This window comes from Barbatula barbatula (genome assembly GCF_947034865.1).
Source record: "Barbatula barbatula genome assembly, chromosome: 24".
NCBI classification, from domain to species: Eukaryota; Metazoa; Chordata; class Actinopteri; order Cypriniformes; family Nemacheilidae; genus Barbatula; species Barbatula barbatula.
The window spans coordinates 6,305,300-6,329,581 of record NC_136787.1 but is presented as its reverse complement, the minus strand read 5'-3'; the positions used below and the strand labels follow the sequence as shown (position 1 = coordinate 6,329,581).

At 40.5% G+C, this 24,282-nt stretch overlaps 2 protein-coding genes across 4 annotated transcripts in view; both read right to left on the bottom strand.

Annotated features, from left to right (window-relative positions):
• rabgap1 (RAB GTPase activating protein 1) overlaps positions 1–3,961 on the bottom strand; it is a 69,338-nt gene extending 65,377 nt beyond the window's left edge. Inside the window, exon 1 of one of the 2 annotated variants that reach the window (XM_079448256.1) lies at positions 3,804–3,961. The gene's annotated coding sequence lies outside the window, so the exon portion shown is untranslated. The remainder of the gene's footprint in view (positions 1–3,803) is intronic. The other variant, XM_079448255.1, reaches the window with a different exon arrangement.
• Positions 3,962–4,503: 542 nt separating this feature from the next.
• Positions 4,504–24,282, bottom strand: rc3h2 (ring finger and CCCH-type domains 2). 2 transcript variants are annotated; one of them, XM_079449428.1, is made up of 19 exons: positions 24,044–24,282; positions 20,296–20,599; positions 19,993–20,110; positions 17,641–17,874; positions 17,271–17,446; positions 15,913–16,113; positions 15,368–15,500; positions 14,822–14,940; positions 14,605–14,717; positions 13,200–13,430; positions 12,973–13,118; positions 12,346–12,719; positions 11,474–11,602; positions 10,940–11,092; positions 10,626–10,839; positions 9,469–9,553; positions 8,191–8,368; positions 7,989–8,113; positions 4,504–7,344 (listed from the first exon to the last, which is right to left on the bottom strand). In XM_079449428.1, exons 2-19 carry the CDS (start codon positions 20,524–20,526, stop codon positions 7,230–7,232), a joined length of 3,075 nt encoding a protein of 1,024 aa, XP_079305554.1. In that variant the 5' UTR covers positions 20,527–20,599; positions 24,044–24,282; the 3' UTR covers positions 4,504–7,229. The 2 variants fall into 2 exon arrangements, with proteins under 2 accessions (XP_079305554.1, XP_079305555.1); XM_079449429.1 differs by having other exon boundaries at positions 7,989–8,095.

Genomic DNA, 24,282 nt, shown 5'->3' with positions numbered 1-24,282 from the left:
CTTATAAAATTCAGGTAAAAAAACTGTGATAAATTGCTTTTCATGTCAGGCTCAGACATTCTCGTCTCTTTATGTGAAAGTAGGTTGTTCTTGGCCACTGTGGACCGGACCTTTTCCCATTTAGTCAAATTCAACGCAAAACTACAATAAGACAAACATTAGCAGGTTGTTTTAAATATGCGTGTTGAATGACAGGTCAAATGGTTCAGGCTTCAGGGATACACCTAGAGATATTGAATGGCAGGTTGTTCCAGTGTGAATGAGCTTTGGTTTTCTTGACTGGGCATATTGTGCTCTGCCCTAATCGAGACAAGGCTCGGAGCTACACCCTGGAGAGCAATGACCAGAAACCGGCAGCGCACAAGCTTCAAAGAGCGCCTACAATGAGCTGTGTCTATTGTGCAGCTGGTAAAGACAGAGAAGTGGTTCCACACACAGACTGATCTCCAAACGGATTTGTGTGGAATAGACATGGTGTAGGATGCTGTCTCACACTGCCGCTCTGTTGCCCGGCTCCCGTGCTGTTATAATGGCCGCTTTGTCAGATCTTCTCTCTCTGGCCTAGGACGTTACAGCCAAATGGGATGTGAAACACAAGATGATGTTTCACACTCTCTTGGGGAAAAGCAAAGCGGATAAGGAGGGTAGGGAGAGAACGTGGAGAGAGAGAGAGAGAGACAGGCGAACCGAGGCGGAGTAAGAGATGGAAAGAAAATCACAAGTGGACCGAAGCCGACGGAGAGACAGAAAAACAAGCAGACAGTATGAGACAAAAAGAGAGAGGCAGGTGGACTCAGAAACCCAGTATCACGCCAAAGCACGTAACTGACACGCCGATCCACTCGAAAATGCATGTCAGTGTCACGCTTTTACTCCTTTAGGCATGAACATGACACGCATGTATGAAGGTGGAGTTACGTCAGCAGAACTGCTCAATTTCCTAATGTTCTTATAATTATTGACATGTATTGGGTTAACATGGTATTTTGCGTACAATTATTACTTTGTGCCAACACTTTAGATGCATTTTAGCATTTAGTGAAATTGCGTTGGCTCTTGTCTGTTTCGTGACTGCTTAGGTCATTACATTTCCTTACACTATATAACGCCATCGTTGCTATAATTTGTCAGTTACCTGCCTATTCGTGTTTTTTAATGCTACAACGGTCTGGCCTCTGTAGCACCGGTGCAATGTGCAAAAAAAAGTTAACATACAGCCCTGACACTAAACATAATTACTGCTTGCCTTTGTTTAGCAATCATGGAGTATTAACACATTAAGGTGGCCGCAGCGGAAACTAGGTAAAACGCTTAGAAGCTTACTTTATGAATCAGGATCCGAAACAATTATATTGAAATAAGATTTTTATCTTTTAACCCCGTTTATGTGGAAATGGTACTTCTTCTGTGTCCCATATTTGGACTTTCTGCGCTAGAGCGCCCTCTGGATTTCGGATGTGGTGGCATTAAAAATAATTCATTGAGAAACGAAGCATAAGAATCGCACGATATATCGTCACAAGCCTAATTATTGGTGGTAAATAAAATATTTAGTAGCGAGTTGGTTCTAACTTGGTGCCCCTTTACATCAAAACTAGCTTCTTACGCACAACTGGTGAAACCGGCCTGAGAATTTCATCAATATCAGTGGACCGTACAGGAGAAACAGAGAATTATAACATTTGTACAAAAACACAGATCGAAGGTATCGAGATTGCTTCCTCCGTATTAAGATGCGACTGAAGATTTGCATTTCTCTGAAGTGACAGCTTGCATTGTTTACAAAGAATCTATGTATTTAATGAATATAAACCACAGCTATCACTTTATAATACATTTTAATCATCATTACGTTACGTTGTTTAATGCTTAACAGATCAATAAATTGGCAAAGGTGGTTAGTGTCAACACTAAAAGCTGCTTGTGTGAAGAACCAGGAAGCTTGATCTGTCACGTCACATGAACTCTGGGTCTCTGCATGCGCTGTTAAGCACAAATCCATGATCTCTCTATAAACAGATGAGTAGAATGAGCCGCTTAAGGGTGAGAAAGACCAATAATCTAGTTATGTGCTCAGTGTGTGATATCCAGGTATGCGTGAAAGCTTAAACAATATTGTAATCCTCTCCAGCCAGGCAAATAAACATTTGTTAGCATGCAGGAAATACAGAATGGGAGGGGCTGGCGGTGTTCAACACAAGGACACAAGAGCTACTGATCCAACTGAGCGAGCGTGAACGTCTCTTTCAAATTTCTTTGGAAACCTCAAAACTGCAATGACCAATAGTGTAAAAGTACCTGGCAACATAACAAATCAGTACAGGACACAGAGACACACATACCAAACTGGCAAAAAATGATGATAAACCATTTTCTATAGATAATAGAGTGTTGTTGTTTGTAAATCTAAATGTTGGAAGAATTTTCAATTTTGGTGGGAACTCTACCTTTAAAGACAACGGGGTTCCTAAGCACTAACAAAACAACGTGATGCAAACTATCAAATTATACAATCATTTGGGTTTAGAGTAGGTAGTTGAAATGTCCAAAACAAGCATGTGGACTACGCTGAGCTGCTCCTTGCCACTGATATAGTATCAGGGTGTGGTTGCACATGGTCCAGCTGTCTCGCATACCCAGGAGACCTGAAGCATCTGTCATTGTGCCATCAAACACATGGTTGACCAAAGGGCCTCCTTCTCTTGTTCCAGACCGGCCTCAACTCGTAAGCGAACCACAGGTATTGCCAAAACTCACACCCTCCCGTGATCCTTTTCAGCCGTCATTCATCTACCCGATGTCCAACAAAGTACCGCACAGACGGTTACCTTCCCCAGATGAAGACACGGACCCTTGAGCAACCTGCGGCGGCTGCTGCTGCCTAGGCAACATAACATTCACAGAGGGGCATGTTTATTATCGAAAGACAACAAGCACGTAGGGAATTACAGTATGACCGACTTTGTTCATTGAGAGAGAGTGAGAGACGGGTGGACGCCTATTTGTTATTTAAGCCCACACTGTCAGCAGCAACTTGTTCTTACATCCGTTGAGCAATGGACATGAATGAGCGTAAAGGGACAGTTCGCCCAAAATGCAAAGAATGTCATTTATCACACTCATCTGTGGAACACAACACGTTTATCCGAGCACTAAAAGGCCAGTATTACGTCATGAGCGCTCACAACATTCAACAAAATGAGCGTGTGACGTCACAGCACACGCTCGCCTCCTACGCGGGTACAACATGACGTCACTTGAACAACAAACGACGCGTAACTTTTCAAAACGCGGAATAAAACGGAGATATGCACCAGTATGTTTGCGAGCATTTGAATCAAAATGTGCTGCTCGTGTCATTTTCTCGTTGCCACCTGATCTAAAAGAAAGCAGCGAACGCGCCGCGTGTGTTGCACACGAATAACGTTACAACAAACAGATCTGCGGATTGTTTGCAGATCTGCGCATATTCCAAACAACGCATGGATACTGTCACCAGAAAAGACAAAGCAACCAAATCCCGCTTTGAAGGATTTCTGATAGTCATGCATAGAGTCCTGGTTGTATTTAGCGTATTGTCATTTGCGTTCCGTCGGTTTTACGCTTGTTTTGTGTTATGCATTGAAGCAGATAAGCACACGGCCTTTAACGGGCTAACATACTATAGCATGCTAGCCTCACATCCACTTCTGAATGTTACTGTGTCGTATTTTCCTCTAACAACCGGTAAACTGGTGAATCGCGCAAAGGACGTGTACGTGATATACATGCGCTGAGATGTGCAGAGATGACACGCTTCCTACCTGTTTCCGCGAAAGCTTTTAATTCCAGAGATGCTTGACATAACAGCGATGAACATTAGCCACCGACAGCACTGCTGCTGTAAACACAAACCAAACCCCGCTCGCACTGCGCATGCGCGCCGCACTACCGCACTTCCGCGGATACCAGTGCAGCGAGCGTTAAACTGCATGCTGCTTACTATTTATTATGGGTCGAAAAAAGTGACAGAAGAACCCCCTTTAAAATAAAACGAGTAAACTTTACTGATTATTACTTATTTGCGGACACATTCTTTTCAGTAGGTGTTGAAAATAACGACTTTTCTTATTTGTTTTGAATGTTATTTGAATGATAAATAGATAATAGTTCACCAAAAAACGATCGTTATGTTTTTTTCTTTAAGATATAGTTTTCTCACTTTTATACAGTTCTCGGTGTAGGACCTGTAGGATAAAGGCCCCAAAATGTTAGACACAAACATCTAACGTGGCTTAATAATTGTCTTCTGGAGCGAAAATGTAGAAAAAAACATATTTTTAGAAAGCAAAGGAAAACTTTAATATACAAAACTTGTACTCTTGTTAAATTGGCGCTGTACTTGAATTAAAAACGTCATTATTCTGTCAAATACACCTGCCGCAGTACCGCAGTTGACCGGCAGATGTCGTGCTCACTCACAAAACTGCATCCTCAGGGAAAGAAAGACACAAACACTTGAGATGATGTAACTGTGTTTATTTTCTTGCCATGCAGCTATGTGTCATGACCTTTAACTTCATCTCACAAGCTTGCCCTACATATCGGAGCCAAGATACAAGAGCAATAACAAACAACCAAAAACAGTGCATTGGCTACATTTCTATATTTAGTCTTTCTTGCCTTGCCACAAGGAAAACCTTTGCCTAGTGGTATTTTAAAAGAAAAGTGATATAAATAATTTCAATAATTTCATCAAAAGATATTCCTAAATTTAAAAATCTCTCTCTTTGACCATAAATAGCCTTATATATTTTAATATAGCTGATTATATATCATAAAAATGTGCAGTATGTCCATCTAATGATGGCCCTGGCTATAAAAAAGGAAGGATGCCCATCTCGTATTCATTTACAATTGAATCGAACAATAGATTTGCAAGTAAAATGTCTAATACAGACGTAAAAATATCCAACACATCATTTGTTTTGGCGGTTGCGCACAGACAAGCAGCTCATCACAACCAAAAATGTCCTGCCCCATTGTAACATCGAAGCAAATTTTTAAAATTTAGATGCAAACAAAATCGACATTTCCAAGGGAAAAAAACGATACAACTATGATGTAAAATAACAATCATAATCCTGACATTAATCCATAAGAGCAGACAGTGAGTGCAATAAGAAGTGTGTAGGATGCAAGATACAGCCACAAGTGCAAGACACTCACAGCGCTGGGGTGTTGTGTGACACAGCTACACAATCATACCTCCTTTGCCAAACAATGGCTTTGCCAAAGGCAGCGTGCATCATACAGAGCTAAGCTAGGCTGACAGACACTCGTAAAACACGTACTAATAAGGCGTTGTTGCATTGCATTGGGTGATTAAAAAGTAAAACGCCATTGTAAAGGCAATTTGACATCTAATTGTATAACTAGCAACCCAGTTTCATTAAAACTATGAAAACGAACTTAAAAGAGAAAAACTGTTGGATTGAAAGTTCTTCATTGATGAAGCATGAGCTGAACACTGTGTTTTACGAGTTGAGATTTACACTAATATGGTTTTGCTGTCATTTCGACTACAGGTGGCAAATTGAGATTTAATAAGATTGCTTAAGCCAAGACCAGAAAAAAATACTTCCAAATACTACATTTTCTATAATAGCACAGAATTTAACAGTCTTAAGTGATAATGCATTCTGTTCATACTCAACCAAGACGTACGTTTGCTCATTCGTACACATACACTGCATAAACATATTACAGATACTGGTCCAGGCAAAAGATTTAACAAATGAGAAACCAGTTACCGGTTTTATAGAGCAAAAACCGTCCCATCATAAACGATTGATGGAAAAATAAATGATATTTAAATCAGCGAGTGTTTAATATGCGATGGCATCAAACGTATCATCTCTTTACACATTCTCAGCTCTCTTAGAAAAACGTTTCATTGCACAAATCTAATTCTTATTATGGAAGTCAGATGTTTCTGAATTGTCTATCAGATATGAACTCATCCTGAAACTCGTGTGTTGATACTGTGGATAGGATCTTGACCAAATAAACGGATGCACAACATTTTGATAGCAACTTCATGGAAGTTAGAAATGTTTTCCAATAAATAAGGCTAAACGCTAGTTCTGAACCATAACTAGAACTCAGTCTGCTGAAATTTTCAAAGGAAAGCAATGAAAACTGACGTTACTTTTTTGTCCACTACAAGCAAAAATCCAGAAGTGAAGCGCAAAACATTAAAGAGAAACGGTATTCTATGTTTAAACACACTGAATATCTGTACGTGTATTTCATCTTTGAGCAAAATGACACTGTTTTCATAACAGCTGTGAAACTCTTGTGCTTTTTATATCTATTAAAGGAACAGCACACCAAAAAATCTGAACAAAATATGAAAGAGACTAAATTAACGTGGAAAATAAAACGTTCTCTCTCATCTGATTTTTTGGCAATATTGTCAAAAGTCAATGGTGCCTCATCGATGACCACCAACAATGTCCAATGGCACAACATGTCTAGAGATCTTGAGCAGAGTGACCCCAGTACTCTTTTACTTCCATTGCGTGTGGTAATTACAATTTTTGTGTGAACTATTCCTTTAAGGAAATAACGATTGCCTATGAAATGTGTATAACACGTGATACACAGGTACATTTAAACAATAATGAATGATTGTTTCCAACAATGACGCCCAACAAACATTTCATGCACATTTCAGCGGCCAACACGGCAGTAATAAAGCAAGTAATGTGAATTCCCGAGCACCTTGGTTATTCTTGACATGTATTTGACTCTATAATGTAAACATTGATATATCTATAGATCCCCCATTATATGATCATTTTACAGCAGATTTTGATTTATTCAGCTGGCAAGAACCTCTGCACAGAGTTATTGGATGCGGGTAACTGGTTCCTAGCTTGGGGTGAGTTTTGATTGGCTGACATCAACAGTTACCTGAGGTGGAGTGTGTGAGTCAACGTGAACATTCATCCACAGGCGGTGATTCAAAACAACAAACAAACTGGGAATAGATGTCAAGTGATTACAATTAGAGGGCATAGCTAGCTCTTATGAAGAGAACACGTAACTACAGAAGGCTCCCGGCTGCGTCTCGCCGCCTCGTTTGACTCCTATAAGGACAACTCTACCTTCTACCTAAGGAGTATGGTGGATTCTTGGCATGACCTTGTGGAATTGGAACATGAGGGGTGTTGTGTCCGGCCCCTTTAGTTCCCGTTAAGCAGCACCTCGGGTCCCGGACTGGGTCGTGGTGGGCCTCCGGGCCTGGGCGAGCGCATTGGTATCTTCCCCATAGTAAAACCTCCAGGAGAGAAGGTCTTCCTGTGAGCCGCCACAAGACAATACAGCTTAAAATAAAAAGTCTCAAGTCGCAACAAGAATATGGGCATAATTATTTTCTGGTAGGTTGTTTTAAACGCAAAATATAAAATGCAAATAAATATTACTAAATAAAAGTTACATAGTCAGAACCTTCATACATTAAAGTCCCGGTGAACGGGAAGTCGCGATCGTTTTTACTTACATATTTTGACGCATTTACGAGTGAAATTGGAATTTCGAATGAGAAAACAGTGGGCGTGGCTTTCGTCTTTCTCTGCGATTTGATGGGATGTATAAAACAGCCGTTGCACTTTAAAATGGAACTGGCAGCAGACTGACAGTTGAAGGGGAGGAGTTAACGGATGCTCCGCCCAAGCCGTCTAACATACGTCATTTAAGATGGATAGTCATTACAGAAAGGAAGTGCATTTTCAGATTTTAACACAATTTTAAAAAAGAGAATGACCCACATTGATAAACTCTTTACAATAAACGCTGCAGTATTTCATGAAAAAATAGGCATTGTGATTTTTTTTCATTGGGACTTTAAATGTTTTGGCAGTCAAAATCCATACAAATTGTTTATTTAATATTTTACCATTTTGATTGAAGTAGCCTATGCCATGATAATCCCTGTTACTAACCTGAATGCCATCTTCTTCATAAAATGGGCGTCCATTCTGTCCGGCAGCTGGGAACCGGCCGCCGGTTCACCGAAAGCCGTAGAGAGATGACTCTTCTGTGAGCGACTCTGTGTGTAAAGAGCCTCCTTTAGACAACACAAGACAACGCTTAACAACCCCAAACCTAAATGCAATTTAACAGACCAGGCTTCGGAGTTCCTACCTCAGGTTTACAGTCATGTGTCTCAATATCCTTCATATCCAGAGCAGACAGCTCTAACTCGATGTCTCTGTCCGGCTCGCTGTCTGCCCCATCTTTCCCCAGCAGATCGGAGTCTCGCTTTGACCCGCTGCTGAAGGAATCACGTCTGACGTGCAGACCCGACGCTGGCAGATGTTCGCTGTAAATCCACAGAACACACACACGCGCGCTCTGAGTCAATCTCGACCTACGGACACAACTGACTGTAGCTCTGTTTTTTGATGTTCTCAGACTAGAAACTCAAAATCAGGCGAGAGAAACGTGTTCTCCCATTCATAATCTGACCTATGAGCATCATCATCGAAACATCACTGGTATGTGCATATTAGAGAAATGTCTTTAGGCCCGTTTACACGATAACTATAATTGACAATAACTTTAAGTTTAAAAATGCATAATTTTCAATACCACAGAAAATCTTTTCATGTCAAATGTATTTTCTTTATATTATTGTTCGTTGTATATTAAAAGCAAATATTATTGCATTCTTTTGGATTATTTATCACATCACTATAAATTACTAGTTAGCCAGTTATATGAGATATACAGCCACAGAAAAACTTAAGAGACCGTTTCAAAATTATTATGACTATTTATAGGTATATGTTTAAGTAAAATTGTAGAAAACAGGTCACAATTACAAAAAAAGATGCTCTGTACTTTTTCAGACCGCAAATATTCACTTTTAAGCAATATATCAGTAATATTTGTAAACAATTTGCATTTTTTATGCGATAACCTAAATAAGATTAATGTGTCTTGCATTGCTGTCAGTCTTTCACATTGCTGTTGGATGACTTTGTCACTCCTGAGGTTTGGTTTTGTTGAAATTGCTCAGACACTGGACTGGAATGGACACAATACATCTTCAAATCTGGAATGATCTCTTATTTTTTCTGTGTCTGTATATATAATTCTTACAGTATGTATCAAAGAGATGGTCCCTGCTGTGGATTGTACCTATTGTACAATGTCTACAGCTTTCTAAATACAAACGAGGAGCTATTTTCCGGCTGCTTTTAGAATGTAGAGAGGACAACAACGCGACAACAGCAGAAAGGGGGGGTCAACAGGAGGAAACATGAAGACTATGTTTCCAAAAATCTGCAAAATCGTATATGTACCTGTATACAATCACTAATGAACTATACATGCAATACATGATAAATGAACGTGTAACGGGGCCATGAGAAATAAGTGACATCTCTGCGTTCTGAGATTTTTAGTTGAAACTCTAACCTCTCTAGAAAGCTGGGGTGACTGGTGGAATCAGATCCGCGTGGGCCCCATCTGAGGTCACTGTGACCGATATGAGAGCCGTAGTCTGTAAAGAGAACATGCTTCATAAAAACCAAAGAATATGGTGCTCCACACAGCAAAATTGCCAGTGTTAAAAAGGGTCGAATTAACTCTCACAGTGTATATATAATCCACACATTGAGAGTGTGGATTATATCACTGTGAGTGTTCATTTGACCATTTGTTACACTGGCGATTTAACTTTGCGACACAGAAATAACAACTAAGTTTGCAAAATATTTGAGCTTTTAAATGACGTTTTTTTATCCTGACATGCTGGTTAAATATGTGGATCATGGTTGGCAACTTAAAGAAGAAATATGGCCTAAGAGGGCATTTGAAAATGGAAAATGTTAATGCCCTGTTTATCTAATAATTAGCTTTTGGGTCAATAATCTATTACATTTTCAAAAATACATCAAAAACAAATTCACAAAAAACACTTTAACATTTGATTTGAAATTTTAAAATAGAGATATTTTTGTGATACTAGTAAAAAATGTCTAGGTGGTGCAACTGTCTGGAGGTTTTGAGAAAACAGGTTAAAGCTCAAGGTACAATAACTTTTAACTTCATTTAAGGCATAAGAAAAAATATTTTGTTAAAAAAAATGATTCATATTTGATCTTGTTTTGTTTGTCAAAGTCAATGTGGGGAAATAACATATCATTTTGTTTGTCAATATTCATGACTTTAAAATGAATTCAAACGATTGAAAATCGTAAATTTTGAATTAGCCTGACAATTATTTATATTTTCAATTGATTCCCATTAATGCAAGATAATAGTTTTACAGTATGTCTCTTTAAAACTACATTTTGACTGAGGCTTTCTTTAACCGTGCAAAACGCAAATATGAATGACATTTTCGGCCTTCAAAGCTACTTGAAAATAAATTCAACATGACACATTAATCTTGTTTTTATAGCTTGCATGTCACCATTTTCCAACCAGTTTGTTGCTTATCACACTTTTCCTCCGTATCACACAAGGCCTAGTAAAAAGACCTTCGGATCCTGGATTCCTTGCTTCAATTGCAGTTATAACATGCATTCACTCTGTCAATTTCTTAGTCGAGCGCAGATGCAGATACTAACCTCTGAAATTGACTGATGTTGTACCGACGCTTCCCTGTGAGGCGGTGGCTTGGATCGGGTCCGTGGTGTGATAGCCAATGCGAGAGGCTCGAGAAATGGCTCCCCATTTGGAAATGATGGGCCCCTTTCCGAAAGGAATGATGGGATCTTCATCTTTCAGTCTCCTGTAAGGCTCTAACATGTGAAGCCATTGTTTGCATCCGCTCTCCCCTTCCTACGAACATGCCATTGTGAATTAGTTTGAACCATAAAAACAGAAAATGTAAATTTAAGATTGAATTAGTGTGAATGTGATCTGAAGTGGCTCCACTTACTGGCTGTTTGGAACAGGAGTGGGTTGACAAATGGTGGGTCTCTGACTCAAAAGGGCCGATGGTGCAGCAAGACCAGGGAGAGTAGTGGGCAAGACTCTTTTCTTCACCGTGACACTTACAAGTCGTACACCCACCACCCACACCCTCAGGATTCTAAAGGAGAAAGAGGACAACATTTTATCTCATGCCCACCAGTGTGCAACAGGCCGGCAGTTTTTCAAAAATGGGGGTGGAAAGAAACAATGTAGTGACTCAGCCTCTTTTCTGCCGAATCTTTTTTTGCAAGGTTAGGCGTTTCAAAGCGTCGTACATGCACGAGATTTCAGAGCAGCATCTCTTGATCTGCTTTGGATTTATTACAGTTGCTGAGCAACAGTCCCACTTATAAATTAGCTTCACACTCCTCAGAAGGGGTCGACGTGCCAAAGTTATTACTCGGAAATATAACAAATTTGATTTGACGCCACCCCGGCACGACGCATCCACGTGACGAAGCTCTCCCTTGACACACACTTTCACGTTATTGGGTCGTACCTCTGGGCACAAGTCCACAGTGAAAACAGGAGATGATTGGGAAGGTCTGATCATGTTGCCGTGGTGATGTGCCCACTGTTCCTGTTTGTGGCGATACAGTTCCTCATACCCGAGCGGAACACGAGAGTCCTACGCAAAGAGACAGAATATGAGATATAGATATTTCGTTCTCATACTAATAAAAAACAGCTTCATGAGCTATTTAAGATTTAAAGGTGAAATGCAATTTTCACACCACCAGTAGCGCCAAACAGTTCTCACTGGAAATGCACCAAAGTATTGGCCGCCAACGTTTGTCGGTTGATTTTTGATCAATATAAACCCATCCATCATGAAAAAAACTGATTTTCATTCATTATTAATTTAATTACATGGTGTCTCTTTTAATATTGGACTGTTTAATGTTAAATGGATTCAGCGCATGTTTAACGCAAATTATTTGATGAGGCAGCAAACAAATAGGAAGTATGTCTTCAATCTGCAATACGTAACTTTTGCCTCAGTACCATCACAATCCCAGGGTACTTTACGTAATTACGTGCATGTACGTCAAATAACGTCAAACTGACCTTTCCCGGCAAATCAATGGCTCAAATTGAATAAATCCTTATAATACATTTATGGTTCAGAATCTGGGAAGTTTTAAACACTGATTTTTAACATACTTGCTTATAATGCATGTGTTTTGATCTTTTCTCTTTAAAAACATGATCAGCAAATGACAAATACGGGTATCAGAATCGTTTTGAATTGTCGAAATTCATATTGCATTAGCAAAAAAGCTACGTCTTTTAAAAAGTTGTTACATCGCAAACAAATTTTAATGCCGCCATTACTAGGACTATTTCTAAAAAGACATGAATGACACTTGCCCTGTGCATCGCTGCCCGCTGATCCATTGTGCTGCAGTAGGGGTTGTCCAGCGAGTTGTAGCGCTCCCGGATTGGCGGCTGGTAGACCGAGGAATGGAAAACTTCCGGAGGGAGCGAGTTGCTCCGGCCTCCCTCCCTGGGATACAGCGGCGGTCTCCACCCGCGTCTGCTGTCGTAGACGGGCGTGTACATGCCGTGCGGGTGGGACACAGAGTAAGGACAGGAAGGACCAATAGGGGCGGGGCCTAATCTGTCTGGACGGGAGATTGAGAGGTTGTGATCCGGGTACAGGGAACCCACTGAAGGTGGTAACGTGGAATCGGCTACGTTGTTGGAACGAGGGAAACGCGTGCTACATGACTTGTGAGGAGGAACTGTGGAAGAAATGCGGAGAAAAGGTAAACGGAATGGATGCAATCTAGATATAATATCTACAGCTCAATTAATACGAAATGAAAAACTATTAGGATTATGGATACCAAAAGAGCACTGTAACCATGCCTGCTTTGTCATCGTTCCATGAAATGACATTGTAGCTACAACTTAAAGATAAATGAACAAAATGATCGCACTCGTGTGGTCCTAGTCCTACTTATACTCTCTGTACAAACAAAATAAGTCACTCACTGGGATTCTGGTGGAACGGTGGGAGGTCATACAGTGGTCTCACGTCCTGAGAGTGGTAAAGCTCATGATGAGGTCTCGCGAGAACAGACCTGTGTTCATGAGGACCACAGTAATCCTCTACAGCCATCACAGAAGACTGTCTGCGGCTGAGACAAACGTTCAAACTGTCAGCTAACGCCATTTCCAACAAATTCTGTCATCCAAGCACATTAAAACAAAACTCTTACTTTTCTTGCCTGGTAGTAGGCAGTCCATTGAAGAGCATTTCGTCTTGGTTGTCTCCTCCTCTAGGGATGAGCTGAGTGGGAGATGATTCTCCTGACGTCCCTTCTGTCTCATAGTTCTTCAGCTCACCCGTGCCCACTTCTGACCCTGGAGTTACCCCTTTGGGCATTACTGTTGAAACTGGGAGAAAGGGTCTCAACGCCCCACTGGCTTTCCTATTTCTTATTCTGTACCTGCGGTAGAAAGAGAGATCACGTGAGACAGGGAAGAAATGGGGTTACTGGAGTCTGATCCTGTTCTGTAGTACGTATTGATGTAATTGTGGGTAAACCAGAATAAGAAAGAACAAGGTTCATGTGTGTCAGGGTGTGCATTACAGTATGAGAAAGACTGAGTGTGGTTATTATAACGTAAGTGTGAGTGAGTATGAGTGTGGGGGTAATTCACTAAAAATGCATTGCACCCACTGAAAGTTTGTTGGCATGCGCACGCTGGCAGTTTTTTGTGTGCCCAGTTGGCTACATGAATTATGGAAATTACATAACTGTAAACACAAAGTCAACATGCTGAATTTAGTATTTTTGATCTTGTGCATTGGTTGTGGACAAAGCAACAGGCTGCTGCAATCCAGCAAACTTTGAAGAAGCTTTATGAGTCAAGATCTGCTTTGGGGTAGTAATGGAACCACGGTTTTAAAGGAATTGTTCACCTTCATAATGAAAATGAGTTCATTATTTACTCGCCCTCATGTCATTTGGAACCAGTATGACTCTTTTTTTCTAAAAATAAAACTGTTGGTCGCCATTGACCTGCATTGGTTTTCTGTCCACACAATAGAAGTCAATGGGGACCAACGGTTTTTGCTTACCAACAATATCTTGTTTTGTGTTCTGCAGAAGAAAGTCATCAGGATCTGCATTTAGATTTTTTGTAAGAGACAATAAAAATAACTCAATCAATATTCGTTCTATTAAATAGTAGAAGGAACTATGCAAAATCAACCATATGTTATCACGTCTGTCTTTAGAACTTTATAAGAAGCAGGGGTCCAGGTCCATTACTAGCTTTGTTAATTAGTTGGTTAAGAGTTTAATTAAACGTTTAATTTGTTAATAAATAATAATACATTTTGATTTGTTCAATTTTTTTCACCCCTTAGCTGACATAGCCTTGCTTGCCCTTTAACTTACTGTATACAGTATGTGCCATAATACTGTACAGAGTGCACTTGAGCACACTAAATGTAATTCCAGTTAAAATCATTTGATGAATTGCTGCTTTCACGAGCAATCGAAAATGTACATAATTATCTCACAATGTAGCAATGCATTTTGGGTAGAAGGCACAACCCATGACAATAACACTACATGCAAACGTGGCTGAGTTAATATTGCGGGATGTTCTCACTTCTCCAGTTCCTCTTGTGTGTGAGCGAAAGTGCAACTGGCTCCTCTCGGACACCCGCCCTGCTGCCGTAAGTCTCTGCACATACTGGTCTTGTACTTGCTGTTTGGTTGAGCCTGTACAAAGACATGGACGACAAATATTAGCTCAACAGTAATATGAATAGAATGTATTCAGGAGATCTGACACATGAACATTTTCGCGAGTGCCCGGGCTGTACCTGAGAGCTTTCGTGGCTCTTTTTGCTGAAGTTTTGGATGAATTCCACCAGCCCGTGGACAATCACCTTCACGGCCAATAACACACTTTCCAGTTCCCCCCAGGACGGAGCAGCCTCATCTACAGTACAAACACACACACAAATGTTATTTATAAGAGGTGGTTGCTGAGAAAAGCATATTTCTGCTCACGCTTGATGGGATGCCTGAAAACAAAAATGTTGATCATTATTTATTCATTCTGTTGTCCATTGAAACCCGCATGAGTCTTTCATACAGTATGTGGGACACAAAAGAAGATAAACCGAGAAATGTCTCAGTTGTTTTGTATCCATACAATGGAGGTCAATGGGGACTAAGTTGTTTGGTTACCAACGTTCTTCAAAATATGTTACAGAGGAAACACCCTACCACAACACGCTACAAACCTTTCAGAACCAGCCAATATGGACAATCGACCCACAACACCCAATAACATCCTAGCAGCAACATTTGCATTTTCCAGTTTCTAATCTGATAGCATTCACACTTCCTCTATACGTTCTCACCAGGGTTGTGGTCGATGGCGGCGAGCAGCTCCAGAGGAGCTCTGAGGCTGTTGAGGTTGGCTGGGTCTCCTGTTCTCTGCAGGATTATAGTGATCTCCTGCACACTCTTCGCAAAGGATTCTGGAGACTGGAGCTGTGACAGAGGACAAATGCGTTCAGATTTTTAGCACAAGTCTTGACTTCAGGTTATTCCAGACAGCTGTAACTAGGGGTGCACGATAGATATGACGATAGATACGATGTCAGCCATATCGGTATCGTCCGATAAACGGCAAAAAAGTTATCGGCCGATTATTAAAGCAGATAAATTATGATAACAATTTCAGGTGCTCACGGTTAAAAAACACTTTTTGCATTTAGTTTCAGGCTTGGAAAATGTATATTAATATTTAGTTGCTGAATATCAGTCAATATATTGGTTATCGGCTTCCAATGTCAAAGAAGTATCAGTTATCGGTCAAAATGTACACCTATGCACCTATGAAGCATTTACACGATGGGGGACGCTCGGTAGTGTCTAGTATAGACTATATGAGACATTGTACCTTGTCTATGATTGACTGCATATGGGATTTGTGCAAGAGGTCTCCGTACAGCAGAGAGGACCACTGCTCGGGTGAGATACGCAGACCCGCTTCCATGGCGATGTGAACGATCTGCGCATCGTGTTCGCGACGAAGAGCCTCGTAAGTGCGAAACTCCTCCTTCAGCTGCATGAGGGAGGAGTCTTCATCACGTTTGGTCACCTGTGGCGAGAGATGCATGAAGATGCTGCCATAGTTTTCACAAAAATAACCATTTTGTCATCATTTATTCGCCAGGTTTCATTCCAATTCTGTAAATGACTTTACTTTTATGTATTTTGAAAAATGTCTGAAAAATGAAATACAATTTGTGTCAATAATATGGAAGTCAATGGGGGCCAACGTTGTTGTTTTTGTGTTCAAAATATCTTCTTTTGTGTTCTGCAGGTGAAGTAAAGTCGAACAGGTTTTGTTTGACATGAGGGATGAACTTTCCATTTAATGATGGCACACCTGGCTCACGCTACAAATAGAGTGGCTCAATTGATCAACGTTTCTTATTTTGTGTTCTGCAAAATAAAGAAGACAATGCAGGTCGAGCATGACATAAAGCTATGGACATGATGATTTTGAGGTGAACTAGGTCAGTCGTGCTTTTCCTGGCTAATATCAGATACAGTATTAGGTTCAAATCCCTGAAAAACGGATGCTCGGATTAAAATAGCTTTTTAACATTGTGCCCTTGACTAAAAGCCCTTGCCCCATGCTGATCCAGAGAGGCCATGCCTACTGTAAATGAACTGTAAATTGACTTGGACTAAAAACCACTGTATCCACAAACAGAAAGCTGATACTGCAAATTACACAACCCAACAGAAACCATAATGCCTCCTTTACACAAATTCACATTTAATGTTGTAGGGTGTGGTAGTGATCCGTAAACAATGTGGGGTGTCGGGACGCAAGATTCAATCTTTTCGTCCTGTATAGTTTGTCGTTCCTTAAATGAAAACCACAACAGAATGACAAAAGATAAATGCTGCACATTGTAAAAAACGAACATTGTTTCTTGTTCACGACGTGATAAGAATTAATCTTAGCATAATGTGTCAAAGTGACTAAAAGACAAACAAACACAAGATACGTAGTAAACCCATGTGTGGAGTAATGTTGGTTCAGTATGATTGATTCATATTATTGATAGTATGGTTGTTTCTTTAACTATTGAGGCTTTTGGCCAGGTGGACTCCATTTCCAGACCATATATATATTATTTATATTATTTTAAAAAAGCCAAATGAAACGATACAAAACTTTCCACGTGTGACTTTCATATATCATCTAACAATTTGAAATCAACCCCATGTATGTGTATGTACCTTAAAGCAAGAGGCGCGGTACAGCAGCTGAACTACATGACCGATGCTGGTCTTTGAGGCCTGAGGGAACCGCGCTTCCAGTTTTTGCACCACGAACAGAACCAGAACCTTCCGTGACAGAGCCGAGCCGTCCTCGAGGGCCAGCAGCACAAGCTTCAAAGCGTCTTCCTGCATGGCTGCGAAATATACAGAGAAAAATACACAGACAGTAGTCTGAGACTAATATGCCATTGGTGAGGAATGAAATTATGTAGAATGTTCTCAGACGGCAAAACTCAACATCAGACCAGATGAAAAATATGCCGTCGATGACAACCGAACACATTTGAGCGTCCTCATCAAGTTATAATGGAATTCGAGCAAGACTCACCAGGTCCGAGGAATTGACAGCCGCGTGCCCGCACAGCAGCCCACAGGTTGGCAGAGAGCTGCTGTGGGTTCTGGTGCTGTAGGATGAGTTCTGTGACTGTGCGCTCACCCAGAGATCTGCACGCCCGAATCGCCCGCATGCGCCCCTCCTCCTCAACCAGCTGACAGTTCACAAGAGTCACCAGCTTCCTCTGCATGGGTCTACTGAGAACGCTCTGACTGAGCGCGACAACACCTGTGTGCCAGAGGTACGTCAGTCATTTAGTACAAGGGTTTTCAATCCATGCTATAAGTTTGTGAATGACATAGAAACAGTGTAGATTAGTTTAGTTTATGACTAGAAAGTGCTTTTGATACGTTCCGTAATGTTATTTTGTGTTGCCATTACACACTTCTATTTCAATAACACAATGACCTTGATAATAAAACCTAAACAAGAAGGTGCGATGTTTAACGTGGGTCTTGAGAAAGACTTTACCTTTCTAGGTGGTTCCAGGAACGAAAAGGTTTGGAAAGCCCTGGTTTAATACATTTATGCCAACATTAAGAACAGCAGACTGTATGAATCCAGCTGGCTACAATACGCAAAATGGCACTGTAGTTTATGTAAAAAGGCTTCTTCAACCATTATTCCAGCACCATATTCATACACAGTACAGTGGCATTTACATTGTATCATTTCAAAAATGACTACAAAGGTACATGTCTAAAAACATGATATTATTGTGGTAGATGTCCAAAGAAACACGAATATACCAAAAGTACTTTATTGGTGCTAAAGTCAAATTACCATTAATGTGCCAAACTAACTGATGAAAGCCAGAATTATGCCAGAAGCATACTTTCTTAAAAAGGTCTAATACTTAACCAATCCAAATGTATTTATAAAACACGTTTGAAATGAAATAATGCTTATTGAACTCCAAACAAAACATGACAAAAGTTACGACGATCAAACATCAGAAAAATAAGAATTGAGGTTGCAATGTTGTATAACTGAATATGTTTTTGGTTTAAGTTTAAGATTATAATTCCTTATTTGGGGGCCCGCAAAGCGATGCTCTCCACACAAAGGGGGCCCTTACAACAAAAAAGACGTCATATACCGTATCTAAATATATTCATACTTACAATATAATATAAAGTCATTTTATATTTTACTTCAATATATTTCTTGACTTCTGACTTATTTTAACAAGACATGTACGCATTGAGAAATACGCAGTGGTGTTTGATAGTGTAAAATAGTTTTTTGTATTTTGTCGATTTAATTTGTGCTTGATCTTTTCTAAGTAAAGTATTATATAGAAAAAGTGAATCATCCGAGTTCTGGGATGACAGACTCTCAGGCGATCCTAATCGACTTGGTTTTACAAATCTTGGTTTATTAATGTTTCCACGATTTGATAAATACCCTGAGGGTAAAAATCCCATAAGTCTTATGACTACATAATAGCAGAAGAGCTGTTATAAACTCAGAGCTCATCAATGAGGACCTTTTTCTTCCCGCTAGTCTGCTGTGAAGGGAAACTTTTATTGTTACTCCTATAAAACAGGCAATTGATTCCTCAAGTATTTTCCTTTAACAGGAGCAGGAACATGATTGGCCTGAAGGTTTACTGCCCATGCAAAACAAGCATTATATCGGCCTACAAAGAGGCCTCTTGTGGTTAATGGTCACCACAGCGAGAAATGAGATTCACCGAAAAATACAACCATTTGAGGTGTGTAATAATGTATGATTTCAAAATGCATAGCCTGTTTTAATGTGCACTTGCTTTGAGCTTTATTTAGCATTGTAACATTAGCGCTTATTGTAAACGTGTAGGGCGGATTTACTAAAAACGATCATTTAATTTGTCATTATTTACTCGACCTCTTGTCCTTTCAAACCTGTATGACTTTCTTTCTTCAAAAATGTTGGTAAGCGAACACCGGCAGTACCCATTCACATCTATTGTTGGCACACAAAATGTCAATGGGTGCCGCCGTCGGTTACATTTTTCCAAATACCTTCTTTTGTGTTTTGCCAAAAAAAGAAACAAGGGTGAGTAAATGATGAGAGAATTGTGGCGTGAACTATCCCTTTAATAGAGCATCTGCATAGTTTGAATCTTGGTTTCAGAAGTGACCTTCAAGTGTTTTTGTTTGACGCACAAATCTGCAGCCACAAACAAATCAAACAAGCTTGCCCGCACATAAACACTTAGAACAACAGGAAATGTTTGCGCTCCTCCAACCCGAGCTCACGCAGCCACAAACCCGAACAATGAAGCAGCTTCACCAGTGATGTTGCTCATCACATCAGAGCAATGATGCACCTGTGTGACTCACGTATGTCTCACACACTCACCTTTCCCTTCGCTTATGGGTTTGAGATACAGTGCCAGCTCCTCTACACACATCCTGCTCACTTCATAATGTCTTGTGTCTTCAGCACTGCCCACATTTACAATCTCTCGCTTTGGAACCTGCAGCAAAAACAGATGTTGCCATCTATGAGTTCAAAGATTTATCCTGTATATATTTGCATAGGTACCAACTAAACGGCACTCCGGCACCAAAACCTTTACAAAACCCAAAGCATATACATGAACCAACAGCCATATTTGGATGTTTATTGGAAAAAGTCAATCTCCCAGCGTGCCCCACTCACCGACGCCCCCACCAGCTGCAGTAAAGCACAGTTGACCGGCAGCGCATCGATGTCGGTGCTAATAGCCATCTGGTCAAAAGGACAGGCCTTGCGGTGCAGTTTCTGCAGGCAGGTCTTGCAGACGGTGTGCGAGCAGCCCAGGCTGATGGGCTTGTGCTGGCTGCCGTCAAACTCATTGTAGCAGATGGGGCAAGATAGAAACTCAGTCCATTGTGCCGCCTGCACCGGCATCCTGTCACCTCCAGGTGGAGCCCACACGCTCAGGTAGATTGCATGCCGCCACGCCCCAGCGCCTTAAACACACCTGGAGCGGAGAAGAACATGTGCGTAAGAACAGTTAATGCCTCATCTGAAACAAAACCGCAACATGAAACATGTCCGTTCAACTACATCTGATTTCTTTCTTCGCCGAAGGTTTGTTTTTCTCTCTAATGTAATTTTGTGTTTTGTCACATCCCAGCTCCAGAAATAAACACATTCCCTTCCTCTCATCTCCATTCGCTCAACCCCTCCCTCTCTCTCTTTCTCTTTATCAGTCCTGTCTCGCTCTTTATCAGCGACTTCCTGCAGGGACAGGAAGTGGAGAAGATAAGTTATTTACAAACAGGCTTCTTCAGTGTGATGCATTTAAGTTTCACATTAAACACGTTTCACACATAAAAACGAGTATATACAAATATTTGAAACTATCTTGTGGGGATTTTTTCGCAGCTGTTGTTGAAACATTTAAATAGCAATGAAAGAATTGATTTATTCTTCAACGGCTGGAGGCTCAGCTGTCATGTAACTGCCGTATTAGCACCTGCTAACCAAAGCCCTCGGTTCCTGTCGGTTCCCATCAAATCTACCATGACATGCAAAGTTATCTTTGTTAACTGCTGTTAAGAATCAATCACTTGTCAGGGAGAGAAAGAGAGAGAGAGAGAGAGAGAGAGAGAGAGAGAGAGACTCATGAAAGTGGAGTCACACACTCCACATTTCATTCATCAAACTACATTTACAAAAAAAACATTTTCGCACAGGATGGCACTTACTGTTAGTATTAGATATAAGGTTTTTTTAGTAACTCGACCAAGAGACTTCTATGACTTTAATCACTAAATGTAAACTTTAAATGTACTTTGTGATTTACACTACGCTGTTTTTATGTAGTAAAACACTATTATATCAAATTAAATGCACAATACAAACACAGCGCATGCAAAATACTGCACAATGCATTAACAGCACAGACTCGGTAAGAATAAAGTATAAGCCGAAGTACATATTTCATTACACTTACAGTAAAAATGTCATGCAATTACGCACCATGAAAGTGACCGTGCGTGTAAAACATACACGGACCGGCCGGGTTCTGCTCACGTGAATCATATTTCCACGCTGATGCTGAATTTAACGCCGCGTGCGACCAAACGTGTTCACGGGGAAAGTTTGCTCGGGTCTGAAGATAGTTGCGGTGTGGGGTTCGGGGTATATGGGGGCGTGATCCTGTGATTCATGGTCACGCTGGGTGGAATCTCCTCTAGGAAATCCTGTTACGTGCACGTGCACCCTCAAGAGTCATGCGTGTGATATCGGATATGTTTTAATAAACGACGTGAATAGGAACTATTTTTAATGTTTTTAATCATAACAGCGTGTTACACAGATCACATACATAGTAAACTTTTGTAGTAACACAAACATAGTGTTGCAATGTGATTACATGTATGTTACGACACTGATGAAAATTGTGGGGTTACGAATCATTCGAAGGTGCCGTTCAAATGTGCAGCACAAATAAGATCAGGAAATCAATGTTCGCTGTCTTGCCACCGTAAATGAGTCAGACAGGAAACCTGTTTGTATACTGTAACTATTATTAACCCTATAAAAAAGATTTACTGTCAATCTGCATTATGAAATCACATGCGGTAAGTTTGCATGTGAATGACATTTCAATATTTCAATAACGTTTATGACACATAACTATACAAAGCCAAAAATCAACCCAGGACATTAACTTGACACCTTGCACCTGGCACGGCTACCAGGGGTCACTGCGTGTCTCTTGGGTTTCACAGAAAGCACTTGCTCCAACATATCAACAGACCCACAATCTGAACCGTAGGAATGCTGCGGGTGTAACGGGTGCAAGTGTGAGTGCATGTGTGTAGTGAGACGGGGGTTTCAAAGGCTGCCTGTGATTGGCTCTTTAAGTGCCTTTCTGTAAGACTGTGACCCCAGTGTTGGAACATCCAGTTCCCCGTCACCCCCTTTCCTTCCTACACGCTTTGCTCCGACCAACAGCTACACATACTTATGGATATTATACATTGGAAAACTGCAAGAATTGTAATGCTATAAGTTATAGAGACTTAAGTCATAGATTATTAGAAAAGGCATTTTGAGTTCTTTAGTGAGAGTGTATTGTGTATGCGCTTTCAAGTTCAACTGCTACACAATTGTGCATAACAGATAAGAAAAGGCTGCTGTTTACTGTAAAAATAGGAAATGTGTCCTTGTTACCTCATATAACCGACGTATCTAAGTTTATTTAAATACGTCAGTGCCATTGTTTTGTCTCAAGATGCACACAAGTAATGTTTTATCTAATGTATCTATCCTAATGTTACCAAGACAAGCTTATATCATTATCTTATATCATTAAGGACTGTACTCATCCCTCTCGTGATCTGTTTGCACTACTGCCATCGGGAAGACGTTACAGAGCTTTAAAGACTCGCACTTCCAGATTTAGAAATAGTTTTTACCCAATAGTTTTTTGTTTTTTTAACTGAAGTGCCTCTGTCCTCCCACAGCTGCTTTAATAACTCACAGCGGACATGTATGCAATATTGTTTAAACAACATGCACAAGACGCTTTAAGCTATTTTTATTGTTTTTATTGTTCTTAAATTATTTATTTTGTTTGTTTTTCTATGAGAGATGTGAAACTTCGTTGTATACCATGCAATGACAATAGAGGTCAAACTAAAACTAAAACACTAAGCAGTGAAACAGGGCCTTTAAGTATTAAGTTATAAAAAAAGTAATTTCTGTCAATTACGACATTAACTTTTAATTTAAGAAGCACATCTGCTTTAACCAAACTGAATACACATTCATGTATGGATTATTTTGTGCTGGCTGGCTGTCTGCCAACACGGTTACTGCCTAAACATGAAACTGAAACTTTTTTATTGAACTCAATGAAATTGAAAATTTTCCCCGATGTCCTTGCCAGCAACCATAAAGCCTTACTGCTGTGATAAAAAACGAGTAAGACAAAAGTGCGGGTCGTTGTGGACAATTGTTCTTAAAACACGGAAGCCTGTTTGAGCGCCAATTGCGCTTCGTGGTTCTTGTGCGACTTCGGTGACTTTTGCGCACCCGTTTAAAACTTGTCTCGTGCAGGTGAACTCAAGCATTAGATGGACGGACTCTATGCAAGTGTGCGGTCTTACGAAAAACAACACTTAAAAGTGTTAACTGTTCCCGATGAAGCATTCATTTCGACAGTGAAATAAAAACACGGGGTTTTAATTCCACTCCACATTCGCTCACTAACTTAACGTACGCTGATTCGAAATACAACTGCGTCTATGTTGTTTGTTTGTTTGTTTGTTTGTTTGTTTGTTTGAATAAGAAAACAAGTTTAAAATACGTTATTAAAGGGATTTTACGTCTCAAAAGCAGCGCGCGCCTAACGCGACTTACGTGTGCTCCATTTCATCAATAGCGTAAAAGACGCGCGTCTCGTGCTTACCGTAGGCGAGTGTCATCATAACCGTCCATAGTTTATGTGCACTTCGCCGTCAAGATCAAATTCTTCATCGCACGCAGTTATCACAACTTGCTTTTTCCAGTCTTTTCATCTCCCCAGACATCACACAAAATCACGCATGTCATTTCCAGAAATTTGGGAGCGCGTTCCCTGACAGCGCGACATGTTCGGGAGGCAGGTACACTCCCACGATCCGTCAACGGATTTACGAATCCCACTAT

Excerpts from the sequence above, each read along its gene's own strand:
- rc3h2 (XM_079449428.1), bottom strand. The coding sequence starts at position 20,526 with ATGCCGGTGCAGGCGGCACAATGGACTGAGTTTCTATCTTGCCCCATC. Across the intron at positions 12,720-12,972 it reads ACCGTTCCACCAGAATCCCA|TTCCTCCTCACAAGTCATGT; the intron begins GTGAGTGACTTA and ends TTTCTTCCACAG. Across the intron at positions 11,093-11,473 it reads CTGTGGACTTGTGCCCAGAG|AATCCTGAGGGTGTGGGTGG; the intron begins GTACGACCCAAT and ends TTTCTCCTTTAG.